Source organism: Rhamphochromis longiceps, linkage group LG16 (genome assembly GCF_057381845.1).
Source record: "Rhamphochromis longiceps isolate RC_006_pf linkage group LG16, R_longiceps_female_GT1.1, whole genome shotgun sequence".
Taxonomy (NCBI): Eukaryota; Metazoa; Chordata; class Actinopteri; order Cichliformes; family Cichlidae; genus Rhamphochromis; species Rhamphochromis longiceps.
The window spans coordinates 19,871,127-19,893,588 of record NC_140572.1 but is presented as its reverse complement, the minus strand read 5'-3'; the positions used below and the strand labels follow the sequence as shown (position 1 = coordinate 19,893,588).

General features: G+C 44.3%; 1 protein-coding gene across 8 annotated transcripts in view; it reads left to right on the top strand.

Annotated features, from left to right (window-relative positions):
• myo16 (myosin XVI) overlaps nucleotides 1-22,462 on the top strand; it is a 121,994-nt gene that overhangs the window by 89,558 nt on the left and 9,974 nt on the right. For 6 of the 8 annotated variants that reach the window (XR_014908045.1, XM_085385685.1, XM_085385686.1 and 3 more), the window contains exons 28-34: nucleotides 14,190-14,292; nucleotides 15,021-15,117; nucleotides 15,213-15,486; nucleotides 17,001-17,383; nucleotides 17,483-18,712; nucleotides 20,757-20,909; nucleotides 21,860-21,945. Coding sequence is in view for 7 of the 8 variants with exons in the window: in XM_085385685.1 (XP_085241811.1) it covers nucleotides 14,190-14,292; nucleotides 15,021-15,117; nucleotides 15,213-15,486; nucleotides 17,001-17,383; nucleotides 17,483-18,712; nucleotides 20,757-20,909; nucleotides 21,860-21,945 (2,326 nt within the window). In the remaining variant the exon portion in view is untranslated. The remainder of the gene's footprint in view (nucleotides 1-14,189; nucleotides 14,293-15,020; nucleotides 15,118-15,212; nucleotides 15,487-17,000; nucleotides 17,384-17,482; nucleotides 18,713-20,756; nucleotides 20,910-21,859; nucleotides 21,946-22,462) is intronic. The other 2 variants (XM_085385684.1, XM_085385690.1) reach the window with 2 other exon arrangements.

Genomic DNA, 22,462 nt, shown 5'->3' with positions numbered 1-22,462 from the left:
TTCAGCTTAATTTCTGCAGTTATTTAGTATTTGCAGCTTTCCTAACAACATCTTCATGATTCCCATTTGCCTGTGGGATTCCCAGATACTTGTAACTTTCCTCACTGTCTGCAATGTTGCCTTCTGGTATTGCAGTTCCCTCCGTTCTGACTACCTTCCCTTTTTATTCACCATCTGACTACACTTCTCCAGTTCAAATGACATTGCAACGTCATTACTGTAGATTCTAGTGGTTTGGATCAGTGAATCAATGTTTCGTTTACTCTACTCCATGTAGAGGAGGCGCCAAATGATTCCTCAATTCTGTAGTCAGTATCCATAGCCAGTCTTGTAGCAGAACAGCAGTGGGGACAGAGCATCTCCTTGGTAAATCCTGCACTTGATGGTTGTTCATTTGGCTTAAAGTTGGCCTCTAGTGTTGTTCGCCACATCCCCATTAACTTTCAGATGAAGGCTCTTAGGGTTCTGTCGATCTTGTTGTGTGTAAATAAAATATTTATCCTTAATTTTTTGATAGGTGTTCCACAGAGTTCCTAGTTTTATCAGAATTTAAATCAAGTTCATGTATGATAGTGTGGTGGAGCACTAGAGGGCTCCACTCACACCCAGTGTATAGGAAGTGTGTTCCTGTGTTTTGTGGCGCGATATGAGCAGTTGATGTTGGAGACGAATAAAGAAGGAGTGAGAACTGAGAGCTGTGTCGTTGATGCTTACCTCCACATTGGTGACCCCTGACTCGAGCATGCAACAGGCCGTAGATAACGCACACTCCGCTATGGATGCATCAGCGGCCGCCGGACCTCCGCCTCCTGTTGCAGCTACGTTCGCTGTGGCGCTGAAACTGCCGGACTTTTGGCTCCATGACCCCCCGTCATGGTTCGTACACGTGGAGGCTCAGTTCGCCCTTCGCGGCATCTCGGCTGACGACACGAAGTATCACCATGTGGTGGCCTCGCTCGACCCGCTGGCCACCCGTCGCGCGATGGCGCTCCTCCGGGACCCACCCGCCCAAGGGAAATACGCCGCCCTCAAAGAGCTGCTTAAAGAACTTATAGCTGCAATTAGTAACCTTGATCAAAGTTATACACTGAACCCTTCTCCAGAATTACTGAAGCAGCGCCTTGATTTGCAAGCAGAATTTGATCTTATGTCAACCAAAGAGGCTGAGCACTTATTACTACGCAGTCGTGGCTCATATTACGAATATGGTGACAAGGCTAGTCGCTTGTTGGCACATTAGTTACGACGTCAGGCCTCCTCGCGTGTGATCCCCATTATTAAACACTCTGATGACAATATTACTACAGATCCCTTGGAAATTAATTCTACCTTTAAAACATTTTACTCTTTGTTGTACAGGTCCGAATTTCCCACGGATAAAGCTAAAATGAATGCATTTCTTCATAATCTTTCAAACCCTGTTATTGGTGCTAATGATGCGGGGCAATTGGACTCCCCATTATCTGTTGAAGAAGTATTAAAAGCTATTACAGCTATGCAGTCTAATAAAGCCCCGGGCCCGGATGGGTTTCCAATTGAATTCTATAAAACATTTATTGGTAAATTGGCACCATTGCTTTTGTCTGTGTTTAACGAATCCTTGGAAACCGGTTCATTACCACCTACTTTCACACAAGCAACCATAGCGCTCCTTCTCAAAAATGACAAGGACCCAACCTCCTGTGGTTCCTACAGGCCATTATCTCTGCTTAATGCCGATGCAAAGGTATTGGCTAAAGTAATTTCATCTCGCCTTGAGGATGTGCTTCCTCGAATTATATCTGAAGAGCAGAATGGCTTTATAAAGGGACGGCAATTGTTTTTTAATACCCGTACACTCTTTAATGTTATTTACTCAAAGCGTCTATCTGAACTTCCTGAACTTGTGATTTCTTTAGATGCTGAAAAGGCTTTCGATAGGGTGGAGTGGGAGTACTTGTTTGCAGTTTTAGAGAAATTTGGTTTTGGTGATAAATTTATTTCCTGGATTCGGCTTCTTTATTCGTCCCCTAAAGCCAGTGTTCATACTAATGATGTTTACTCTGATTATTTTGCGCTGGGTCGTGGTTGTCGTCAAGGTTGCCCTTTGTCTCCCTTACTCTTTGCCATTGCCATCGAGCCTCTGTCTATTACATTGCGATCTTCTTCTGTATTCAGGGGAATCATCCGTAATGGAATTACACATAAAGTATCATTGTATGCGGATGACTTGTTATTATATATGACTGACCCCGCATGCTCCATCCCTGCTGTTTTAAGTATTCTGGAGAACTTCAGTTCGTTTTCAGGTTATAAATTGAATTTGGGGAAAAGTGAGTGTTTTCCTGTTAATACGGCAGCACGTCAACTTCAACAGTCCGATCTACCCTTTCGTCTCAGTCCGTCTGGGTTTAAGTACTTAGGGATTAACGTGACTCGCTCTCTAGCTGGCCTTAAATCAGCAAATTTGTCTCCTCTTATATCTAGGGTCACATCTGATATTCAAAGATGGGGTAATCTCCCCCTTTCTTTAATCGGTAAGATTAACGTTGTTAAAATGAACATCTTACCAAAATTTTTATTTTTATTTCAGTCAATTCCCTTATTTTTGCCGAAACATTTTTTTGTTTCACTGGACAAGATTATTGATTCTTTCATTTGGGGAGGGAAGCCACCTAGGGTCTCTAAAACTTTGCTGCAGCGATGCAGATTTAGTGGAGGACTTGCATTACCTAATTTTTTAGTCTATTACTGGGCCGCTCACATCCATAAACTTTGCTACTGGCTAAAATCTTCTGGTTCCTCGTGGTGTAAATTGGAGCTATCATCATGTAAGGGCTCTTCTTTACCGGCTTTGCTCTATTCCTCTTTACCCGTGAGACCCTCTCTGTACACTGATAATCAGGTGGTTCTTAACACACTCAAAATCTGGTTTCAGTTTAGACGTCACTTTAATTTTGTAATGCCGTCTTCCTCGGGTCCTCTAAGCGAAAACCATTTGTTTCCCCCTTCACTTTTGGACTCGACATTTTCAGTGTGGTGTGACAAGGGTATAAAACAGTTCAAACATTTATATGTGGATGGTGTTTTCGATAGTTTTCCCAACTTGTCTTCTCGTTACAATCTCCCTGTTACCCATTTGTTTCGCTATTTTCAAATTCGAAATTTTGTTGCTAAGTGTTTCCCAAATTTCCCCTCTTTACCTCCAGAACAGCAGTGGGAAACTACGTTATCATTTGTTCCTCATCACAGAGGAACCATTTCGAAACTCTATGATGCTAGTCTGTCTTTTAGTAACCACTCTAATGTTAAGCTTAAGCGTACATGGGAAGAAGAACTGGGATTTCGAATACATGAGGAGTCTTGGGAACGGGCTATAACGAGGATACGATCTTCCACCTCCTGTGCTCGTCTTGGACTTATTCAATTTAAGGTCATACACAGGGTGCATTTCTCTAAGTCTAGACTTTCTGAATTGTATCCAGAAGTGGAAAATAAATGTGATAAATGCCATGGTTCTCCTTGTCACCTTAGCCACATGTTTTTTCTGTGCCCTGAGCTACAAGGTTTCTGGACAAGGTATTTTGCTATTATGTCAACTGTTCTTGGGGTAACTCTTCATCCTTGTCCTCTGATTGCTGTGTTTGGGATTCCTGCTCGCTCACTTACACTTGATTCCACACAAAGGGATATTATAGCCTTCACATCCCTATTAGCGAGACGTCTAATATTGTTGCATTGGAAGTCTGCTAAGTATCCTACTATTTCCCGGTGGCTTAAAGATGTCATGTTTTTTTTTTAAAACTTGAAAAAATTAAATATACGTTGAGAGGTTGCACAGCCAAATTTTTTCACAAGTGGCAACCCTTTATCTCTTATTTTGCTAGTCTAGAGGTATTGCCTGTTTAAATCTACTTTTGTTACTGTTATATTCCTCTAATATGTTTGATGGTTGTGTTGATCTGTGTGGGACTGGGGGGGGGGGGCGTTGTGTTTTGTTTTTTTGTTTTTTTTTGTTGTTTTTTTCATATATATATATATATATATATGTTAATTTACTTAGGAAAATTAAGAAAGGTTGATTGTATTTCGGTAACTGCAAGTACTGTTTTCTTTTTTCAATAAAAATATTCTCAAAAAAAAAAAAAAGAGCTGCTTCTTCGGCGCTATGCCCTCTCCGACGCCGAACGAGCCGAAAAGCTCCTCAACCTGTCAGGCTTGGGTGGCGGTACCGCGCTCGAGCTCATGGAGAACATGCTATCGTTGCTCGGGCCGGATGACGGTGGTTTCCTCTTCGTGCACCTCTTCCTCCGCCAACTACCGGCCGCCGTGAGAGCTGTCCTCGCGAACTCTCCGCTTCTGCCTGCGAAGGATTATCGCTCCCTGGCTGAAGAAGCGGATCGTATTCTCCTGGCTAGCCGCACTTTCGACGTTCACGCCCTGGCTACGGACACGCCGGCGGCACCTTCCACGCCTCCACCTGCCTCCCCCGGAGCATCCGCCCCCTTGCTGACGGCAGGGATTGCTACACGCCGGCACCGCGGAAAGAGCATCTGTTTCTACCATCAGCGTTTTGGCGACAGAGCGCGTCGCTGCCTGCCGCCTTGCGCTTTCACGGCCCAGGGAAACGGACCAGCCAGCGCGCCGTAGCAGCCGCGACCGCTGGCAATACAGAAAGGCTGCTCTTCATAGAGGACTCGCGCCCCTGGTGAGATGTTTTCTCATGGACTCCGGCTCCCAGAAGAGCCTCCTTCCCCCTACCACTGCCGACGGACTAGCAGCGAACTGTGGGCCGCAGCTCATTGCAGCTAATGGCTCTCCCATCAAAACGTTTGGGGAAAGGTTGGTGACTGTTTGTTTTCATGGCCGGGATTTCCAGTGGAACTTTGTTGTTGCTGCTAGCTCTGTACCTATTTTGGGTGCTGATTTCCTGTGTGCTCATGGACTACTTGTCGATGTCGCTAACAGACGTTTAATCGATGCTCTCTCGTTTTCTTCGCTACCCTGTTTTACTCGGGCCGCCGAGCCCCTGATTCGGGCTAATGTAGTGACCTCCGGGGATGCTTTTCAGCGTTTGCTTTTAGAGTTTCCATCGCTGTCTGTCCCTAATTTCTCTAGCACGGTAACGAAGCATGGGGTTGAGCATTATATTCCCACGGTCGGGCCCCCGGTGTTCGCGCGCGCGCGCCGCCTCGACCCCGCGAAACTGTCCGTCGCTCGGGAAGAGTTTACAGCCATGGAGCGCCTTGGCATTGTACAGCGTTCGAACAGTGCATGGGCCTCTCCGCTTCACATGGTGCCCAAATCGGACGGTCGGTGGCGGCCATGCGGAGATTTCCGCCGTTTAAATAATGCCACGGAGAATGACCGTTACCCCATCCCCCACATTCAGGATTTTTCTGCCAATCTCGCCGGAACGTCGATTTTTTCTAAAATTGACTTGGTGCGGGGGTATCACCAGGTTCCCGTGCGCCCCGAAGACGTTCCTAAAACCGCTGTCATTACCCCCTTCGGCTTGTTCAAGTTTTTGCGCATGCCGTTTGGCCTGAAAGGTGCCGCCCAGACCTTTCAGCGGCTGATGGACTCCGTTTTGCGTGGGCTGCCGTTCGTTTTTGTTTATCTGGACGATATATTGGTGGCCAGCTGCTCAGCGAGCCAGCACGAGTCCCATCTGCGCCAGGTTTTCCAGCGTTTGGAAGCGCACGGCCTGATCATCAACCCTTCCAAGTGCCAGTTTGGGTTGCCTGTTCTGGATTTCCTCGGGCACCGCATTTCCGCTGTAGGTGTGGTTCCGTTGCCCGACAGAGTCCAGGCCGTTTCGGCTTTCCCGCGTCCCACGTCGGTTAAAGCGTTGCAGGAGTTCTTGGGGATGATAAATTTTTACAACCGCTTTCTCCCCAGAGCTGCCCACCTGCTACAGCCGCTCTATGCTGCCTTAAAAGGTAAAACAGCCAAAGATCCGGTTGACTGGCTGCCTGAACGCGTCCGTGCGTTTTCCGCAGCCAAGTCTGCGCTGGCTGACGCCGCCCTGCTGGCCCACCCGCTTCCGTCGGCGGAGATCGCGTTGACCACCGACGCCTCGGACATGGCAGTGGGCGGAGTGTTGGAACAGCGGGTTTCAGGTCTCTGGCAACCGCTTGCCTTTTTCAGTCGTACGCTCCGGGATGTTGAACGCAAGTACAGTGTTTTTGACAGGGAGTTGCTGGCCCTGCACCTCGCGACACGGCATTTTCGTTTTTTCCTCGAGGGTCGCAACTTTACTGCGTACGTTGACCACAAACCTTTGACGTTTGCGATGTCCAAGGTCTCTGACCCATGGAGCGCACGCCAGCAGCGCCAGTTGGCGGCCATTTCTGAGTTTACCACAGACATTCAGCATGTGGCTGGTAAGTCCAATCACGTCGCTGACTGTCTCTCACGTGTGTTGGTTTCTCCGGTGTATGTCGGCATCGACTACGCTGCCATGGCCGCCGAGCAACGTGCTGACCCGGACGTCCTTGCCCTTCAGTCAACAAAAACGGGCCTCGTGCTGGAGGACACCCCGGTGTGGGACGGCGGTCCGCACCTTCTTTGCGACGTTTCCACCGGCCGCCCCCGCCCGGTGGTTCCCCTATCGTGGCGTCGTCATGTTTTTGACTCGGTGCATGCCCTCTCTCATCCCGGCGTCCGGGCCTCGGTCAAGCTGGTCAGCGCCAGGTTTGTTTGGCCGGGCCTTCGCAAGACGGTGAAAGAATGGGCGGCAGTTTGTATCCCATGCCAACGCTCGAAAATCCACCGGCACACACAGGCACCCCTCGAACCTTTCCGTGTCCCGGGTAGGTGTTTCGATCACGTTCATGTGGACCTGGTTGGTCCCTTGCCGCAGTCACAGGGTTTCACGCACCTTTTGACTGTGGTGGACCGCACAACCAGGTGGCCGGAGGCGGTACCCCTGGCGTCCACGACAGCGGCGACGGTGGCCAGGGCATTTTTGTCAACGTGGGTTTCACGTTTCGGCCCCCCTGCTGACATTACCTCGGACAGGGGCCCCCAGTTTGTTTCCGAGCTTTGGTCTGCTATGGCTGACGGCCTGGGAGTCAAGGTCCACCGCACCACAGCATACCACCCGCAAGCTAATGGGATGTGCGAACGGTTTCACCGGTCACTTAAGGCCGCGCTCCGTGCTTCCTTGACAAGTGGCGACTGGGTCGACCGTCTTCCGTGGGTTTTGCTGGGTTTGCGTAGCGCGGTTAAAGAAGACCTCGGGGTTTCCCCGGCTGAACTGGTCCTCGGCCAGCCTCTCCGGGTCCCCGGGGAATTCTTACCTGAGAGCCCTCCCCCATGTTTCGATACCTCTTTGTTGCCTTTTCGCCCCCCAAGAAACTCATTTCCTGTTCCTGGTCCTGTGCACCACTGCCTGCCTGACACCTTTGTTCCGAGTTCATTGGACTCTGCTCGTTTCGTTTTCGTCAGGCACGATGCCCATAGGACTCCGCTGCGTCCACCATATGACGGGCCATACAGGGTTCTTAAACCAGGCAACAAACATTTCGTTTTGGACTTTGGCGGTCGGCAGGAAGTTGTCTCTGTTGACAGACTTAAGCCTGCACATGTTATGCAAGAGGATCAGGTGGTCCCGGCCCAGGCCCCTCGCCGCGGCCGCCCACCTGCCACCGGGCTGATGGATTCTGTTTTTTCCCCCAGGAGCGACCCAAAATCAACGGAGTCCGAGTCGTCTTCAGCTTTTTCTGACCGCCAGTGCCAGCCTCGCTCCCGGGCTGGGTTGCCCTCTGTCAGTTCCCCACCCCCCCAGTTCAGCCGCTCCGGCCGTTTGCTTAAGCCCCGGGTCCTGGACTAGTTCTGCTGGGTGTTCGGGGGGGGCATGTGTGGTGGACCACTAGAGGGCTCCACTCACACCCAGTGTATAGGAAGTGTGTTCCTGTGTTTTGTGGCGCGATATGAGCAGTTGATGTTGGAGACGAATAAAGAAGGAGTGAGAACTGAGAGCTGTGTCGTTGATGCTTACCTCCACAATAGGACATTTCTGAAATTATAAAAAAAAAAAGCAAAATGTAGATTTGTAATGGCAATGAATGGAATGCCAAGCAGCATATAAAATAGTATCATCTGCATAAAAATGTACATTACAGTTTTGGGTGGCGGAGGGTAAATTAAAGGGGTTTAAGAATAGATCTTTGTGGGACACCTGTCCAGATGGCAAGTGGACTTGAACTGAAAACCACTGGAGTCTCCTGAGATCTGTCAGAAAGACAACAATGAAAGCATTTAAGGGACTGTTCATCTAAACTGACTGAGAATTGTTTTTCTAATAAAATGATGTGATCTACTGAATTAAATGCTTTTGGTAGATATGAAAAATGCATTACTAATGATTATCAAGGGCTTCAATAGCATTACTACATGCTACAATAACATTGTAGTACACATACTGCAGCTGTTGTTGTGCTTTGTATTTAACACATGACTTTTCTGACTATAAAATGTTTTGTTTTTTCCAGATACACTTTCCATTAGGAACTCAGAATTAGACCATTTTAAGACAGGGCGTCACTTACTTGAGTCACTTGGGTCACCACCTCTATGCAGTGGGCGCACCAGTGCACCCTTCCAGATTTTGGGAACTTTGCCAAAGAATATTAAGAATATAAGTTGCAGTTGGCTTATCACTGATGTGAAGGAGGGATGGATTTAAATTGTCCTTCGATTTGTTTAAGCTTTAAGATAGTTTACTGTAGATCTCTTTGTGTTTTCAGAGTTACGATTCCAGCTTTTGTGAGTCGTCTCTGGCATTAAAAGCAAAAGACAAAAACTGTTGAATGCCTGTGTGGCAGTTTTTTTTTGTTGTTGTTGTTCATACAGTAAATGGTGTGTGTTCTGATGTGTGTGTGTTTTTGTAAATCAAAGCAATACCTGATTTAAGTGGTTGCCACTCACAAAACACCAGTCAATCCAGGCCATTTGCCATTCATCTCTCTCAGCTCCACTGGGTCCAGCGCACACAGTGCCAACCTATGATCACTGCTTGGACTGCTGATTTGGGGGTGGATTGCACTGCTGTTTTCCAGAGCTCTTTCTCACCTGATGTCTCATTCTTTCCTCACTTACTCTCTCTTCTGAACCACTGTTTGTATTTTTCCCTCATCATCACTACCTACTTTTGTCATGTCCACACAGTCATTCCAGTTTCGTACCATTTCTTTTTTTTTATTCCATCTTTTCCCTGCAATGTGTCTCTCCTTCAGAAATAATCCCAGGCTCTAGACTAATCAGAATGGCAGCCCATTAAATTACTCATTATCCTTGACTTTGCTGTAGTCTCATGAATACAAACAGAGCCATGCCTACACAGAAATACACACTGAAGCCTCGCAGGCCACTCGACTAAGTCAAAGTGGCAGCCTGAAGCAAATTACATTAGTGTCCTGGTAACCAGGGTGATTTACGATGAAATCTGTTTTACTGTTGCTTTTATTTGTCTTTTATGATACCATATGTGTTTTGTGGCCAGGTTTATTTTCTGCAAATGTGTGAGGTCAAATAGGACCATTTGAACCTTGTTTCTTCCAACCCCAGCCCTCGATGTGTGTTGTTCTTATCATTTATCCAAAATTGGATGTGAAAGATTTATAAGTATTTACAGAGCGAGGTACAAATGCAGTCCACAAGAATAAAAGTCATTTTTAAATATGATTTTTTTCCAAGTACATCTTCATTACCTTCCACTGATAGATAAAAATACAAATTTCTTGGTAGTACATAGAAAGTAATGTCGGCAGATATTATTGACTAAATGTTGCCACCATGAAATATGTCTAAGGAGCAGCTTCAGAAAGGAAGTAAGAGTTTAAATTACAAATGCACTGTCATTACCACCTTTGTGATGCTCAGTCAACGAGGTCAGTGACAGCCCTCTGGTCACAGTGAACCACGTTAGCGCAGTGTAACCCTCCATTTAAGCTTTTTTAAAAGGGTTATTTCACTTCTTTGACTCCACATGAAGCCCCCTTAGGTCTTGTTAAAGCAGGGACCATCGACGGTTTTCATATCCTCGTTGGAGAGGTCATGGATTTACAGAGTTCCTTTGTATTTTATGGGCCCACAGGGACAGTGTGTGCTGTCTGCAGAACTGGTATTACCATACAGAGAGAGGGTTAGGGAGAGTTCAGACATAGCCCTCTTCTGTAATCAGACACATCCCATATCCATATACACTCGCATACTCGCTATTGACAGCGCAAGTGGTTTATGTTTCTAGCCATCTGCTTGTTATATATGTCTCGTCAGCAGAGTGGCATCATCAGCTAGTAATGTTTCCCATTGAGAACAGAAAAGACAGACTAGTGTACTGATAACAGATTTTTAATAAAAACAAATGTTCAAAAACCAGTGTCTGAAATAGTGTGTAAAGGAAGCTTTACTTACAGCATTTATGGAAAAAATAAAGATAGAAACCAGTGACAAATTCAGCATATTAATCTTTAGCTCTTTGGCCCCTAAAAATTTAAAGTATTTTGCATAAAACATGATTCCAAAATGTACATTGGAATATTTATTAGACGTATTATGTAAAATATAAAGTTTAATTATAAGATGTAATGATAATTGTAGTGTACATGGACACTTTTTTCCTGCCAAATATTGATTTTTTTTAGCATTCTTATACTGTGTTTCTGTGACTGTCATGCCTTACTTCATACACTATTAGATTACTGACTCACTGTTATATATTATTATATTAATATAATATATTAAAATATATATTATAAGGTATATTACAATATATACTTTATATTGTATAAGTGACTGTGTTATTGCTGCTTGGGTGCTGTGCAAAAGCCTATAGCCATATCTTTAAGCAGTGTTGATACAGTCACTATTGTACCTCTGTCCTGACCTCCTCCATACATATTGATAATGACTAGAGATGGCACGATACCACTTTATTATGTCCGATACCGATATCATAAATTTGGATATCTGCCGATACCGATATGAATCCGATATAGTGTTTTTTAATCAATAAAACGGTTTTTTTTTTATATATTGCAAGTTCATACTCAAGTTTAAATAAACAACAACACTAAAGCTATTCTGTTATACCTGTATGTTAAAAAAAAAAATACACTGCACCCAAAATATTTCATAGTTCAGCAATACTGATCAATCTAATAAACTTAAACCTACTCAATTCTTCCTATTCTGGTATTTTAAAGAGCACTTAGCAGAAATATTAAGCAATCTAACTAATAGGGTTGCAAACTCCCAGCAAAAAAAATAGGGAACCACCCCCCACCCTCCACCTCATGATGCTTAATCGACGTAATCAACTTTAATTTGATGCAGTGTGGGGGGGAAAAATGCACAGAAATAAATTATTTTTCAAGAATAATTAAATAGATTCAACATCTTTCTTCAACAGAACTGCAGACTGCACAGATGGTACCTTCCCAAAGGAAAAAGTACTATAGCTTACTAGTGTATATTAGGCTTAATAGTTACTATATACAGTAATGGACTTCTATATATTTTACATAAGATTAAAACTTTGGGTGTAAGATTCAGATAATTATTTATTAAAAGCTCAACATTTTAAATGAGAATAAGAAAGAAAAGTATGTCTTTGTGCCCCCCCCTTTTCCCTGTTCATGCCCTATCGGCCCCCCTGCATAACTTTGCTAGCTCCGCCCCTGCACAGTTACCAGCTGTCAGCTACGTAGAAAAATCTCCTGGTGTAGAAAGTAATATTAAATAAATTCTAACAACAGCTTATCAAGCTTAAACGTGCTGCTGTTATTCAGCCACTGGTTTCCTCTTTCTGGCGCGAAGTGGGCCAAAAACAAACAAGGGAGACAGACTAGCGACAGAAAAGCCGATCAGCTGATCATTAATCAGTTTCATGATTGAAGTAGCAGCAAAAAGAGGCAGTCGCTCCATATATCGGTTGTTAAGCTTAACGTGGGAATGCTTTACAAACATTCAGAGATGAACTTACACACTTGCTTTACTTCTCTCTGGGATCACTTCCTCGGAGATGAAATGCCGGTTTGGTAGCGAGGCTCCAAATACACACAGTTACGCCATGTCGCAAGTTTTGTGAGGTGCTTTTTTGATATTTAACGGATCGGATTACATTTTTTATTTCTCTCCGATATCCGATCCAGTAATTTATGTCAGTATCGGACCGATACCGATACTAAATATCGGATCGGTCCATCTCTAATAATGACTTGAACCCATAACTCCATAGGATCTGTTTTACACTGATTTCGAGTCCAGTTCTTGTGTAATTTGGCAAACCTTAGCCTTTTCTCCCTGCTTTCCTTCCTTAGAACTGGCTTTTTAACAGCGACCCTTCAGCTGAGACTATTTCTGATGAGGCTTCAGTGAACAGTAGATGGATAAACTGAAGGCTCACGTACAGCTGTCTGGTCCTGTATCGGGCCTTTGCTGGATTTATTTTATCCTATTTCTTCATGATTTTACGATACTGTTCATCTGCTGCAGATAGTTGTTTTTTTTTAGGATTTTTTTCCTCCACTTGTTCAATTTCCTCAATACGGGCTAATAGCTTTTCTGGAATCACCTTGTTTGTGCCAAAATACTATTTCATGTTTGTCAAAGTATGATTTTTGGGGGCATTTTTCACAGATTGAACTAAAGAAAAGGGAACAAATATGTGCTTTTACAACAGGTTGTAGTAACAAAGTGCCTGAAGATAGCTGTCTTTTATATGTTGACACAAAATTAGTTAACCCCTCGAGTTAGATTCCTTTTTATGTTTGGATGATTCATAGGCCAGTGTTAATGGGCTTAAAAAACAAACAAACAAAATATTCCTTTGAAAATGGTCAACTGCTAGACTAAAAATCTGGTAAAAATGAGTCAATGTCAAAGGAAAACTTTGAAAGACCCCTAAAAAGCCTGGAGATCTAAAGAACTTTAAAACATAGGAAGTATTTTATAGTGTATTTTATACTCGTGAAAAAACTGTGTTTTTGTTGAACAATACAACAATGAAAAATCACATAATGGTGTTAATTTGTAAGAAAGTTTAAAAAACACCTGAATTAAATATACTGTATTTGAGCAAAATCTGTTACATAGATAACAACCGTGAGTACTTGCTCGAGAACAGTTAAAAAATTTGAGGAAAGTCTGACTCCTTGGAAAGAAATGACTCAAGACTTTTGCACAGTAATGTTAGTCAAGTCAGAATTTCTGCACAGAATAAGCCTATTGTATTTACTGTATGCACCTCATGACATGACATACTTTCAGTTATATATTCTGTTAATGACACGTGCACCTTGTCCCGTAGTTTTATAAATATTGGGATGAGCTTTGTGAACCAGTTGTCCGTCACAGATGGTAATGCTGTAAGCTGTCGAAGATAAACAGCGCAGTTAGAATATTTACAGCTCATTCACATTGGTATGGCATCGGGTGTGGACCGGTGCGGTCCCCCAGTGTATAACAATCAGCTGTGTATATATAGATAAATACTTAATTCACAGGAAAAATTGCTTCTTTAATTTTTAATTCTGTATTTTTTTTTTCAGTTAAAGAGCTGGAAGCACTTCCTATTGTACAAAACAGTCTTTCCTCAATGAGAGTGCAGACTGCAAGCCTAAGTTTCTCTGCAGGGAATAAGGAAAAGTCAAACTGAATTCCCATTAAGCTGAAGGCTTTACTATAGGTTTAAGCTGAACCAATCACAGCAAGAAAAATCTTCATACCTTATTGAGTACATTTGTTGTACACTTATATTCACACCAACAAAGCATACGGTTGTCTTTAGGGATGTTGTGTTTTCAGTTCAGTCACATTTTTCTATGTGGTCAGTTTATTTCCTCCATAATTCATAATCATTCTTTCTTCTGTGTGTATTCAGAATTCAGAATATATAAAAACGTCTACTCTTATTACACATTAACAGTTATATTCACTTTTCTTACTTTCTGCTTCTCTCCACACCACCCAGTGCATAAACAAACCACTGACTCCATCCAGCTGACCATTCATAACAACGGTTGCCATGGACACTGCCAATAGGAACAGATGCTGTTTGGCTTGTCTTCTGAATGACCCTAATGACCCTTGAACCCATTGTTTCCAAAATAGGCTGCCTCCATGTCTTGTCTGGGTTTTTAGGTTCAGCGTGTTTATCCCTGGAGCTCTGATGTTTTGTGTTTTTCTTTGTCGTGTTACAGATATAAAGACCTTGTTGTCCCAACACTGGGAGACAAGAAGAAACTGTCTCCGGAGGAAAAATGTCGCTCAGTTCTGCAACAATCAAAACTCCAGGGATGGCAGGTGTGTTTGTGTCCAGTGTCCTTTTCTGTCTCCATCAATAATGAAAAATTTGCCAAATGACTTAATCCCTGACCCTCTGTTTCAAAGATCCCATGGAATCCTGACAACTTGTTCCAGCTGTCCCACCTCATCAGAATTCGACACACACACACACACGCACGCACACAGCAGCACGGACCCCTCCAACCCCCCTCTCTCCTGTCTGCTAGACTGCTGTTGTGTCTGAGCGTGTGACCCCACAGGTCACACATGCATACACACTCCTCCACAATAGCCCGCAGATACTTTTGATAAAACCCTGCCTTACTCACTCACTCAGTCACTCACACACAAACACACGCACACACAAACACACACACATTACTCCTACAAGTAGCTTGTGCTGGAATGAATAGGGGCTATCTGTGCAAGTATGTCACCCTCACAGTTCCTTGCACCTGGTATAGCGTGACCTCTGTCACCTCTCAAAAGCTCTCTATGTCCAGGAAGTGAATGCATTATCAGCATGCAAACCCACACCCTATCCACACTCCACACCCACTGATTATCATAAATTACTGCTACATCACCGGTCTCCCATCGCTCAACTAGCAGGTCACACTCTTCTGAGATTTCCAAAAGAAAACAGCTTCACAGGGTCCTCTAAGTGCTCCTTTTAGCTGATGAAAAAAAAAAATAGATATATATGTGTATGTTTTATTAGATTTCTTGTTTCGTTGTCTGTGTAGATGGGCAGCAGTAAAGTGTTTCTGAGATACTGGCAGGCAGACCAGCTCAACGACCGCTGCCACCAGCTACATAAAAAGATCATCACCTGTCAGAAAGGTAATACTCAATACAACAATATCGTCTACCACCATCTTCTTTTCGAGCCATGACACCTCTGATGACTGTGTCTTCATCTCCACCCAATGTCTCAGTTGTTCGCGGCTGGCTAGCCAGGCAGCGGGTCAATCGCAGGTTATCGTTACAACACAAAGAGGAGTGCGGTGTGCAGCACTTCCTGCAGGGGGCAGAAGACATGGGACTGCGAACCTACGACCAGCTGGTTATCCAAAATGCCTCCGACATTGCAAGAGAAAACGACCGCCTGCGCTGCCATGGCAATAGCCTGCTCAACACCCTTGGCAGTAGTCCACCCCTTGGCGAAAGACCAGAGCCGGTGGGGAAGGAGGAAGATCAGCCAATCAGGAGGTAAATGAGCAGACACTAATACAGCGTACGCCCTTTTATTTAGATCAGAAAGCAAATATTTTGCTTGATCAAGGATAGAGTTCCGCTATTCTCCTGGTTAGAACTAATTTAAAATATGGATATTTCTTTTTTCATTTTCTCAGTGCACATCTTCGTAACCTTTAGCCATTTTCTGACATTTTATAGTCATTGCGATCAATCAAGACCATATTCTCACTAAGACAGAGCTTTCATTACTCACTATAATGTGATTCATATTATGAGGCACTGACCTCGTAGTAACTGTAGCGTCATTTAGCCCAGAGAAAAACAATCGTAGTCATTTACAGGATTTATGACTGTGTGAAGGAATCATTTGCCTTCATAATTGTGTGTGTTTATTCATCTGCATGCTTGTGTGTGGCCATGCCAGCACAGCATGTGCTTTCTGATTAATGATGTCACTGTATACCTGTGTGCTGCAGACTTTTAATTGTGAGGTTCATGATGGATAGTCAGATAATGACTCGCGCTATCAGATTGTTTTCGTATTGTGTTGCTCCTATGGAATACAATCCTTATCTCCACCTCACCTCATTCTAATATACCAGTATATTACACTTGGAGGAAATTAAATAACTCTCTTGGAAAAAGTGTAAAAAAGCAATAAAAAGCTTTTTAGAGGTGGCGCTAAATGAAGGGCCTTCATAATAACTCAAGTGTGATTGGTATTTCAGCACTATTAAAGTCGTAAGTACGTACAGGTACTATATTCTTATGCTTTCTGCAGTATGCTTCATAAATATGTGCATTATTTCTATAAGTTCTTTTTTGCCTGCAGAGAAAGCAGTGCTATATCATTTCTATTGATTACTGCTGTTGTTGGAGGAAAAATACTTTTATTTCATTTTGATAAATACTGGTGGCTAAAATCCTGACAGGACAAGACATTTTGAGAAAATAGCAAATTGTTCTACATTTATTTAGGTTTGAGTTGTTGTCACACATGCCTAAAAAAAGCACATTTCAATGTGCTTTTTAAACGTGAAAGGAGACCAGAGATCACAAATAATATAAGACACATGTTTTCTATAAACTCTGTGTCCTTGAGCATGTAACAGCTGATAACAGGTTTCACCTTTGTCCTGTAGAGGAGATAAAAATGTACTTACATCTACACATTCCCCCAGATTCCCCTACTGTAATCTCACTGCAGATTTTCAAAATGCCTCTCCTGAGTACCTCCACAAATGCTCACCCCCCACCTCTCACCCCCGACCGCATGCCTGCCTGCAATCAGGAAACTAACAGATGGCTCACCCAGATTAGCCAAGGAAATATCAAACTGGATGATATCAAATTACAGCAAGGACATTAGGTTTAATCTCTTTGGTTGTTTCCTCCTTTTGCCCAATTTATCTTAAACCTCTGAAGTGACATTTGAGGCAAGCGTATATTGAGTTTGATTAATTATAAAGTAAACTCACTCGTCGCCTTTTAAACATAAATTCATTGTTCCTTATTTCCATTTGTAGAGTGGCAGAGAAAAGCACGAAAGTGCATGAAGGCCCTGCCAACGGCGGAAGTCGAGTCATTCGCCACTTTCGCTCCAGCTCGGTACCCACCCCGCTCGCCATTGAGAACATGGTCCATTCGTCTGCCAATCCACCCATCAAACCAGCCTTGCAGCAAGTTGTCCATATCAATGAGGACGGAGCAGGCGGGGGAGGTCTTTCCTCTCCTCGTAAGCAACCTCCTCCTAAACCAAAGAGGGACCCCAATACTCGTCTGAGTGCATCTTATGAAGCAGTTAGTGCAGGCCTGACGATGGCCGCCAAAGAGTGCTCCACTCCAGAGGGCTACGCTTCACCAGCTGGAAGCCCTCCTAAATCCCAGCTATCCCCCACAGACCCAGCAGGTAAATAATTTCTACTGGACTGTCAAAGATATAACAGATGGCGGTGCCTCATTGCTGTTACATATTGATTTAGCTTTCTTTGTTTTGTTTCTTCCTTAGCCTTGTCCAAACCCCGTCCCCATAGTGATGACTACACAACTATGAGAAAGGTACCACCCCCGAAACCCAAGCGCAGCCCCAACACTAAGCTGACTGGCTCATATGAGGAGATTAATGCTGTAGCACCCCAGCTCCATCAGCTACGCCCAGCTGATGTAAAGTTGGCCCTGCTTTCACGTGGCGGGGGATTTGGAGGCTTGATGCAGAGAGCAGCCTCCATAGATGCTCCACAAGGGGTTGCACTAAGTCTGTTCAAGGGCCAAGATGAAGAAGACATTTACATAGAGATGTTGGGATCCCAGCAGCGGGCACGAAGCCTCCAGGAGCCGCCTGATAGCCCAGAGCAAGCCGACTCGGAAGCTGTCTACGAGGAGATGAAGTATTACCCTTCTGAAGATGGTGGAGCTGCTGCCTCTGTCACCAAACCAGCCAAATTGGAGGCTCTAGGACTCAACTTATTAGGATTGGGGACATCCCCTCCTCAGAGTGCAGAGACTAAACGACTGGCATTGGGGGTGACTGCTGCTTTGGACATTGCTCACTCACATAGCACATCAAACAGTGGAGCTCCCAAAAGCCAGCATGGAAAAGATGGCAGCTGTGACATTCCTGCACCTTTTCCCAACTTGCTTCCCCACCGCCCTCCACTCCTTGTATTTCCGCCCTCCCCTGTCACCTGTTCTCCTGCTTCTGATGAGTCACCCCTAACCCCCCTAGAAGTAAAAAAGCTGCCGGTGTTTGAGACAAACCTCAATTATGCCACTGGGCCAGACAGCCCCCTGTCCCCACAGTACGCCCGCCAGAGGGCTGATTCCTCCCCAAGCCTCACTGTTCTAATGCCAGAGAAGAAGTCCACACCTCCACTCACTCCTCCACCTCCTCCTCCTAGTGCCCCACCTCCACCCTATAGACCTCCTTCACACTTCCCCTTCCCACCTGAGGCCAACTTCCTGGCTCTGACACGAGCAGCATCTGTCACCGGGAGCTCAGATTCCTCCAAAACGTCCTCACAAAGAACAGGCGGGGAGCCGCTGGGGAAGCCTCCTCCCTATTCCCCTGTGAAGGTGTCTCGTCCTGAGCCTCGAAGAGCTCACTCGTGCTCCTCGTCTCCACTGCTATTCAACCCAGCCAACGGCAGGCCCCTGACCAGCCCCCTGGATGAACTCAGCACCCTGTTCAGCTCTGGACGTAGCCTACTGAGGAAGTCTGGCCGCAAGATGAGAGATGGAGGTCTGTCAGTAGACACACACTCCTCGTGTACATACACATTATGAAGTACATGCACTTCCCCCTTTTTCCTTTAATTATTGCATATGTATTAATTTGCTTCCCAAACCACCAATATACGAACCTTTTTGCATTTTGTAAAGAGTTTCCCATTCATTCATTGAATGCACGTGTGTTTCTTGCTGTTGTCTGCCCACAGTTGTGAGGTTATGATCAAAATCCCATCCTGACCTAGGTCAGATGATTTATTGCATGCCATCTGATTACCTTCTGTACAGCAGGAGTAGTTTTACGTGCTTAAATAGGTAATAACAATATCTTTTGTCAATAAATCTGTCACAGATTTTGTTTTGTTTTCGAGTAGTAGAGAGGTAAGATGCGCTGTTATCCAGACCTACATTTGGAAACCCCTTACATTAGATCAGATGTTGTAACCAGCAACCCCCTTTGGCCTACTTGAGGCAACCCATTTGTTACAGCCTCCTGTGTAGTGCCCTTTGGCTGCTGCAGCTGCCTTCTAATATGTTAGGTAATGAGCCAGCTTGTGTAAATCACTTAGCATCACACTGCACTGTAATTATGTTTTAGCTTTGTTATTGTGTGCTATAGCTCTGCACATATGTAAAGTACATAGAAACTGTGTGTAGTGATGAAAAAGCTGACCTTTACAAAAGAAGAACAAACAGTATTTGTCACACATAGTGAATGAAATGAACTCCGGTCCCTTAGGTCAAAGGTTTCAAACCCAGACAGAGAGAGCGTGAAAAGTAAACTTATCACTGATATTCCACCTTGAGAAACTGTCGCACCCTACTGTCTGAGGCTCTGTTTCCTCAAAGTGTATTAGTTGTGGCTGGGTTAATAATACATGAGCAGGAGAACCAAGAGGATAGCTATGAAATATTTAACAGCTCGCTCAGGTTCTACTGAAGGGAGCGAGACTGCCTCGCAGCATTGAACAGCACGTCCTGGACTATTATTTGCATATTCGAGAATTCAGGTGAAAGCATCAGCTAGACACCATGCTAGAGGTTGATTGTGAAGCTAGCTGAGCTGTGATCAAAGCTGTTGTCTCATAGTTCTATAAATACAATAAGTTCAGTGGGCAAAAAGTTGAACTCCTTATAAGAGACGGTATGAGGGCAAGTGAACATGCTTACGCATTTGAATCACATGACATCTTGCGTCTGACCCCTCGTCAGCACCTGCAACTGTACGGGAAAAGTGCTGGCGTCATGGAAACGGTGTGTGTGACAGGGAACCAAGCACTGGTGTATTTTGAGTGGGCAAAGCAAGGCGGCCCTCTTAGATCCATGCGTAGAGAGATGCCAGTGGGCTTAACAGAACGCTCTACTTCCGTTCCCTATCGGCTGTTAAATAACTGAATGTGATACCTGACGCTGTGGGACTGCCCAGGGGTTGCAGTTGCTATCCCGGACATGAAGTGCAGAGCAGCTGACACTCTTTTCTCCACCCGCCTTTCCTCATCTTCAGGGAATGAGAAAACCACAGGAATGCAAGGGAAAGAGGGCAGGGGGTCTTGGCAGGCTTTAGGAAATCAGAGTCATGAGACACATCATACCTCAGCAGCACCATCCAAAATTTCCAATTTCATTTAGCTTTTATTATGGTCTTTGTGCCTGAATGACTCATCTTTCATAAGCATGAACACGCGCATGGGCTCTGTCTCACTGCATGGCCTTGTGTCCCTTGTAAAAACTCACCTATCCCATGGGATAGTACAGTTTGGTAACTTTATATTTAGGCATCTTGTGACCATGGATGGACCGGGAGGCAAACATTCTCTGTGTGGGACAGCAGCTGATGAATTCTCATTCACACTGCCACACACATATGCACCCACAGTTACTTACTCATGCAGTGTGTAGCATTTGAGCCCCAAGGAGCAGCAGAAGGGAGAAAGGCAGACAGATATTATGAAATATATAAAGAGAGGGTATTCTGATGATATTATGCATGATGGATATTACCGTTTGTAACATGCACCGATATGCAGTTGCATTTCCTCTTGTTATATTCCCACCAGGATTCAATTCTAATATCAATCTGCCAGGGAGGGAAGACTGTGGCTCTGCCCCCACCTCACCATCTCTCCAGCTACAAGACAAGAACGCCAACAACCACTCTCCCCACTCACAAAGCTCTGCCCCTGTAGAGAACGGGAACCAGATCTCAAACGGTAACAGCCCAATGTTGCACATTCACACTCACAATCTTAGGAAGATATTTTTAAATAGCAATGACCCGCTATATTCTTCAAGGTTACTTTGGTAAAGCTTGGCGCGGACTTGCTAGTGGTTTTTAAGCATGGCAAAAATTGAAATCCAAAGCTGTGCACATACAGTGCCTGGATTGAATCAAATAAGTTCTCCATATTTTATGAATGTCAAGGTTACAATGTGTTTTTGACAAATTTCAAGTGTGACATTAAGGAAAACTGACATGGCACCTTCATGACATTTCAGGTGATAAGCAAAGACACACTGAGTTTTTTTGTTTTGTTTTTACAACCTCTGTTATCATATATTAAGACCCTGCCAGCTTCACCACTGTCATGTTGGTACGTAACTATGCATCTAGAGATTAATGGGTGTCAGTCTACTTATAGTTTACAGTTAGTAAAAAGTAGTTAAAATGCCATGTGGTTGTAAATAAGAAATACAGTTCCACCGGCTCTACCTGTGGAGTGACAAAGTCATACACCAGGCCAGTCTTAGCTGCAAACTCTCCTTTTAGCCATTGTAATGCCAGATCCGCACAATCACTTCAATTCATTGTGGAGTGGACTGAAATAAAAGTAGTTGCAGGCTGGGAAGATTGGTAAGTGGAGTTAGAGTTACAAATAACGAGAGGGAAATTAAATGGTATAATCAGGTGACCTGAGAAACTGAGAAGGATTTACTGGAACCAGAGAGTGGTTACTTTATTCTTAAATACCCAGAGAGTTTTGCAACCAAACCATACTCTTGCCTTAACATTTTTCTTTGCATGAAAACAGTTTCTTAGCCCTCTCTAAGATTGCTTGTGTTTGAAAAACGGTGTGTCCTTCAGACTCTACCTGCCTGTGTGTGGAAAGACTTGAGAAGACAGATATCCGTGGTTTGTGAAACGCTTCTTTTTTGTGTTCAGGGTCGCTGGAGGATGAGAGTCACAGCAAGTCAAACTCCTCCAGCACCCCCTCTTTGCACAGACACATGGATAGTCATCATACTCAGGTAACCACAAAGACAGGCACTTAAACACACAGACACACTTTTGGTGCCTTCATCAGAAGCTATGTACAGATGGCAACAGGTGCAGTTTTTTCTTTGCAACCTTACTCCCCAACACTTTACGTAACACACGGAAGTGCATCTGACCTTGGTGTGTTTAAAACTTGTCATGGGATGCATATATGTATACAGTTAAACACACACACACAGTTAGAGCACGACTATACAGGGAGTGCAGAATTATTAGGCAAATGAGTATTTTGTCCACATCATCCTCTTCATGCATGTTGTCTTACTCCAAGCTGTATAGGCTCGAAAGCCTACTACCAATGAAGCATATTAGGTGATGTGCATCTCTGTAATGAGAAGGGGTGTGGTCTAATGACATCAACACCCTATATCAGGTGTGCATAATTATTAGGCAACGTCCTTTCCTTTGGCAAAATGGGTCAAAAGAAGGACTTGACAGGCTCAGAAAAGTCACAAATAGTGAGATATCTTGCAGAGGGATGCAGCAGTC